Genomic DNA, 6,934 nt, shown 5'->3' with positions numbered 1-6,934 from the left:
CTCTCCTATTGGTAGAGCGTGTTACATCAACCAATAGGAAAGATTAATCCAACCCAGGTTGGTGCAAACCCGATCGGGCCGAAAACGCTATTAGGCTGGAGTCCCATGAGGTGTATTTACCGAGTATCGCGTAACCGCGTAACCAATCAGAAGCGATCCGCTGTTGTGATTTCGTGTTTTACTGATTATTGATTGGTTACGCGGTTACGCAATACGCGGCAAATACGCTTCATGGGACTCCACCCTTACGCAGGTGACGGCACTCTAAAGGCCCGTCTACAATACATAAGAAGTGAGAGTAAGAAATTGACCAATCACAATCGAATGTGAGAAGAATAATCGACTGTGATTGGTCAATTTCTTACTCTTACTTCTTACTCCGTCTATTGTAGACGGGCCTTAAGAGTTTGTAGCTCCTGGCACAAAAGTTGGTACTCCTGGCACGAAGCGTCGCATTACGTCATTCTGTCGTCTGCATCGTGTGAGTGTCTGTGACAGTTCTGTCAGTGCTAATGACATTTATTGGGATGTCATCTATGATGTCCGGCATTTCTCGTATACATCTCGTATTGCGAGCAACATAGCGTGTCCAGCGGCGAGAGAATGTGTGACTGTTCTTCGTACGATCGATTGTGGCCGAAGCGGATAACGACTTATATCACGATCGAACATTTTCGTCGACTCTGTGTGCCCTCAGCCCACTCGACCGTTCCTTGGATCTCCTCGCCGAGTATTTTCCTCACGCATGCTCTCGATCTCATTGTCACCGATATAACTACTGCGAGCGAACAGTTGAATCTTCGCCGTTGCCACTATCTCCATAACTCTCTGCGCTATCGTCAGTACTGTCATTAACACAATTATCTCTGACACTGTTAACTGTTGTCATCAGTTTTCCATGACGATGTCTTGACTTAATGACTATGATTTTATCTTATTTGGCTACAAAAATATTTCGATGTTTTTCACAGAAGTGTAACCGATCGTACCGTGAAAAATGTTAAAGGATTGTTTCGCGACGGTAAAATCGAGCCTTTTATCGATGCACGTAATCTAAAAAACGCACTTCATTGTTCGTATTGACATCGACGAAGTATGTGAAGTTACTTGGTATTTATAACCTTGGATTTTTAAAGAATTTTTCAGTAATTTGCGATCAACACATCCGAGATAAGTCCTTGATTAATATTCCGTCGACGAAAAATTGTTTTGTTAAATCACCGATATCTTCAAGAATACAAATTCGACCGAGTTTTTTTAAAACAAGGGTGAGCGTTCGTAAATAAATTACTTATGGCGATTTTATTCATGTAATGAGTAATTCTTTAAGAAGTTAGGTGCATTTCTGGCTAAAAAATGCGACATAGACTACTGACAAAATAATAGAATAACACATTGATAAATTTTTCTCTTTTTCTGTATACTTACATACATGTATATAAAAAATTGTTAATCTCTGATATAATATTTTCTAAAAACTAATTAATTTTACTAACTCATTGATTTTACTTGTCAGTTTAATGTCACAGCTATAATACTTTGGTTCTTTCTTAACATTGATTTTGCTTTTTTTGTATTGATTTGTAGCTATCATTTTTTGCTTTTCTAAATAGAATGTGATATTGGCCTGTGAAACAATAATTTAGTTTTGATGTTTTATGGATTGAAAAACCAGTTAAAAATTTAATAAATATATAGTTTCTGTAAAACATTTTATTTCTCAATTTTATCTTTAGTGTTGAATTTCGCAAGAAAATTTCAGATATTAAAATTGTACATTCAACATATTGTTGCTTTTAAGAAAAGACTCACGTGAAAAACTTTTTCAAATATTTTACTTTTTTCAGCAATGTAAAATTTTTGTTAATTGATTTATATCCCAGACAACACACATGTCTGAAAGATATCCAAAAGACATTTTGAACTAGACAATACAATTATGCAAAGCTGTTTTGAAATACATTGACAAGAGAAAGCATACAAAGCAGAAATTGGAATTACCTGCCAAATTAGTATGTGAATATTAATACACATTTTCAATAATAGTTTATCTGTCACAATTATATATATATGTATATAAAATTGTGTGTATGTATATATATATATATATATATATATATATATTGTTATTGAAGATATGTATTAAGTACGATATTCACATACTGATTTATCAAGTAATTCCAACTTCTGCTTTGTATATTTCTTCTTGTCAATGCATTTCCGTATCAGTAATTTTTATTTTTGTTTTTTAGACAAATATCTGAAGCAAGTCTGAAGGTTAATGTCTGTAAGATGTCATAAGGACAATGTCTGTAAGACGTCATAAAGATAATTCTGTAAAATGTTATAAGGGACAAGTCTGTAACACATTATAAGGATAATGTCTTTAGGACACCATAAATCAATGCATAAGACATCTTAAAGACATCATTCTTATACTTCCAAAAAATGTCTCTTGAATACTAGGACGTCTTTATGATATCTTATAAGATGTCTCAATCTCTGAGATTACATTTGTAAATATTTTTTATCAATAAATGGTAAATATTTTTATGCTAATCACAATAATATTTATATTTAAATTGTTTACTTATAAAGAATATAAGTCATAAAGAATTACTTGTAAAGAATATGTCATAAACATAAAAGTTTTTTAGGAAAACATCTTTTAGGACAAATGTTTGGGTTATTTGTAAGATAAATTAAAATATTAACATTTAAACTAATACTTAAGAGATAAAAAAATTGACATTTAATGCGTGAAAAACATTACTTAAAAAATGTAAAAAGAAAAAACGATATGAAAAATAGTTAATCCTTAGTATACATTTTAGTTTTTGGCTCTCTTATTACATATGTTGAGTGATTTGTGTTCTGGATTAATTTTCATCACTTTTACAAGTATATAAAAATTATTAAATAATTTTTAAATATATTTTGACATCTTTAGGATGATTGTATACTTATAACAAATTGTATATAAATTGTTATAACTAAATATAGTTAACAAAATGAGGAAAATGCAATTTTTCATACAAAAATGTAAAACTGAAACAAAAATGTTTAAAGGAAAAATATATTTCAATATCTTAAAGTTGACATTCCAAACTACAAAAGAAAAAAATAGTTCAAGTGTTGGTTATTCAAAAAATTTAATTATTTAGTAATCTCAAAATGGTATTTTGTTTAATATGCATGAATGGCTATAAATTGAAGATATTATATTGCATTTACATTTTAAACAATGCATTTTATTATCGCTATTGTGTTAAAAAACTTATAATTTATTAGGAAAATGTTCTTTATAACGTTACAGACAACATAACATACATAATATTAGACAATTAACATTTAACATAAGGATGCTATACAAACCAATGTGTTTACTAAGGGCTAATATGTTGTAGGGTTAAATCCTTTTTTTAATAATTGGCGAAATATTCTCGCAATACGAACGAGAATTAGCTCAAAATAAAGAAAAAAATTAAAATTTTTTTAATTATAAAAAATGTACACTCTATACACACAATGGGTCATTCCTAACCCAGAGATAAACTTCAGAGTTATTCTAGTCAAAAGATACGCACGAATTGAGGCCAGCAACGCATAAAACATGTTCTCTAGATGCCAAACTTTTTTTAGGAATAGAAGGAAGACCGGTAATTGACCAGGTACTTTTAGTATTTCAAAGAAAAGAAATGCGCAGGACACGAATGACACAAAGGTGTGTATTAAGGGTTATTACTTAATATTAATAATGATCAATCTCTTGAAAAATTAATGTCATATTTTCCAGCAAAATAGATCAAGATATGAAGAGATTTAACTGAATCGAATAAAAACTATTTTACTGTTGAAAAGCAAGGATCTTGCCGAAGAAAAAAAAAGAACAAAGGGCAACTGCGAATTCGGCATGAACCGTGGCAAAAGTAGAATCTACTCAAAAACGTTAGGTGGGGTGGTGGAGGCATGGAAGCTGACCAACCATCTCTTCAGAGGCTCTTTAGGAGCACCTTACCATCACCGAGAGTACCCGGATTAGACGTCGTAAGAACTTTACATCAAGTACGATATATTCCCATTTCTTTTTATATATTTTCGCTGTCTAAAGGTTTAAATGTGACCTTTGCACTTTTCAATATTAAGTTTTTATTATTTTACGTACAGTACAGAATTAAAGAGAGTTGATTCTTTTTTGACCGGATAATTATTAATCTTATTTAAGTGGTACGCGAAAATAATCTATTATGAGATTTATGTTAATTTATATTTAAAAATCTATTAAAATTATTTAATATATACTAGAGACCCAATAACAGAATCTGGTCTTAAGCAGTTTTGTCAAAACAAGAGTGAGAAGCATTGTGTCCAGCAATCTTCGAATGTCTTTGAATTCTGGAATTATCTTGGAATTTAATATATCCTCAAAAACTGAAACTCCCTGCAATGTCAGAATTAAATTAGAATTTTTGTCATTCTTTTATTAAAAAAAGAGGATCATGAAAAAAGAAAGAAATAAGAAATATTTCCCGTACATGCACAGAACTATGTTGATAACGATGACTTTTGTGATCAGTTTAGATGAACCTTTGAAAACGCGAGTGCAGAGATATTGAAAATTAGATTAATAATTTAATGAAGCACTAATAAATTAATAATTTTATAAAATGATATTCAGGGATGGAAAAGAGTTACTTTTAAAATTACTTTAAAGTACTTTTCATTTAGAAATTGAGTACAATAAATTACAAATAATAATACAAAGTTGAAGCAAATGATAAAATATGGTACATGAAATAAAATATCTTAATTTTTTTATTGTACTCAATTTCTAAATAAAAAGTAACTTAAAGGTAGCTTTAAAAGTAACTTTCCCATCCCTGAATTGATGTTTGTGATATGTTAAAAAGAAAAGTTTGGGTATAAACTCTCCCTTAAAGATGCAATAAGATAAGTTACTAAGGCCTAATGGCATCAACGTTATTTTAACTTTAAGCGAGGCTTAAAACTTTCTTCATCTCCGCCTCTCTCTCTCTCTCTCTCTCTCTCTCTCTCTCTCTCGGCTTTAAAAAGAGAGAAAGGGAGTTTTAAGTCTCGCTTAAAATCGAAGTAACGTTGGTACAATCGGACCTAAATAGAAAACTTGGATTTAATGTCTACAATTATAAAATAGAATACAGCAGAAAAATTGTCGTTTATATGTTGAATGTTTATTATTTCTAAAATATTAAATAATATTGTTCCAAATTTGTTTGTGTTTTAATTAATTTGTTATATAAAATTCTAAATAAAATTCTAACTTCCTAATTTGAATATAAAACATAATATTTGCGCGAATCAAAATTAATAATAACAATAATAACTTGAAATAACTCCTCCATTGAATATCCACCAACGACACTCACAAGTAGATCTACCTTTCCGCGACTTGTCGAATTTAAAACTTGGTACATTTGTAGAGCAGACGAAAATAATAGACACGTATTTTTTTTATATCGGCAATGGTACAGGTTTAAGGGTGCAAACTATTCGTATAGTGATAAGCACGAATACTTAATTTCTTGCATTTTAGCTCACTCTGTTACAGCTACTTCTGAATTTTAAAGATGATAAGAGCCTTTCATGTTTCCTGGAAGCAAATCCAGTATAAAAAAATATAGAATTTAAAATGGCAAACCCAATATGGCGACCTGCTGAAAGAGAAACAAGTTTATCTCGTTCTTTGTCAGGAATAATCGACGAGGATATGACGAGAGGCCCCATTTTGTTTTTTTTTGCTCCAAGTACCGCGCTGTGTATGCTTTCATTGTCTGCTAATTAATATTTATTATTGTTTGAATTTCCAGAGCCCTATTAAATATAATTTGATTTTTTTTATGTTTATGGTTTTTTTTGTGTTTTTACAATTTTTCCATTCTTTTTATTGTTATGTTACTGTTTACCTATGTCAATTTTTTTAGTTTTTATTCTATGTATTGTTTACAGAAATGATATTAAAAAAAAATTCTTGTATGCATAAAGATTTTGTACACCAAGTGCACTTTATGACTGCTATATTGGCCTAGTTTACATCATGCACTTGATACAGGTACTAACTAGTAACTTTCTATTGAATGATCTTAATTTCGGCGATACGTGTAAACATATATACGATATGTGTATTTAATTAATTATTTTGATGCATATTGTACCAATTTAGTACATTATTCTTTGAATACATCACTGAAATTAAAATAATTTAATAGAAAGTTACTAGTTAGCATATATATCAAGGGCACGATGTAAACTAGGCAATTATTACATATTAATATGAATAAAAATATAAAAAAGAACATATAGGGTGTCCCATTTTAAATAACGGATAGGAATATCTCGGATGGTAAGCATTTTGGAGGAAATTTGTTTATACAAAAGTTGTAGGGTACAGACAAGGCTAACTTATGGTGACTTTGACCTTGACCTTGACGATGACCTTCAAGGTCATTTCAATATCAAGTCAATTTTTTCAAATAGAACCCCTTATTTTTTAACCCGGAAGTGGAAAGAGCGGAAGATTTTACGTCCGAATATGACCTTGACCTTGACCTTCACCGCTACCTTCAAGGTCATTTTAATATCAAGTCGATTTTTTTAATGGAACCCCTCATTTTTTACCACGGAAATGGAAACAGAGGAAGATTTCACGCACGCATGTGACCTTGACATTGACCTTGACCTCGACCTTCAAGATCATTTTAAGGTCAAGTCGATTTTTTTTTAACGGAACCCCTTATTTTTTACTCCAGAAGTGGAAAGCGCGGAAGATTTTACGTCCGAATATGACCTTGACCTTAACCTTAAGGCAAGATAGAGGAATCATCCATCCAGTTGAGGAAAGATAGAGGAAACACACAGCCAGTTAATCGGTCCTGTTTGTATTTTCGCTGTGCCTCGC

General features: G+C 30.9%; 1 protein-coding gene across 1 annotated transcript in view; it reads left to right on the top strand.

The window, feature by feature from the left end:
* Positions 1–498: 498 nt before the first annotated feature.
* Positions 499–6,934, top strand: part of LOC108769005 (uncharacterized) — a 22,384-nt gene continuing 15,948 nt past the window's right edge. The window contains exons 1-4 of the mRNA XM_018519737.1: positions 499–838; positions 972–1,268; positions 3,643–3,724; positions 3,797–4,065. Of these exons, the coding sequence (XP_018375239.1) occupies positions 3,970–4,065 (96 nt within the window). The 5' untranslated portion in view covers positions 499–838; positions 972–1,268; positions 3,643–3,724; positions 3,797–3,969. The remainder of the gene's footprint in view (positions 839–971; positions 1,269–3,642; positions 3,725–3,796; positions 4,066–6,934) is intronic.

This window comes from Trachymyrmex cornetzi, unplaced genomic scaffold, assembly GCF_001594075.2.
Source record: "Trachymyrmex cornetzi isolate Tcor2-1 unplaced genomic scaffold, Tcor1.1 scaffold836, whole genome shotgun sequence".
NCBI lineage: Eukaryota > Metazoa > Arthropoda > Insecta > Hymenoptera > Formicidae > Trachymyrmex > Trachymyrmex cornetzi.
Note: the sequence above shows the minus strand (reverse complement) of the source record. Positions and strands in the feature narration are given on the sequence as shown.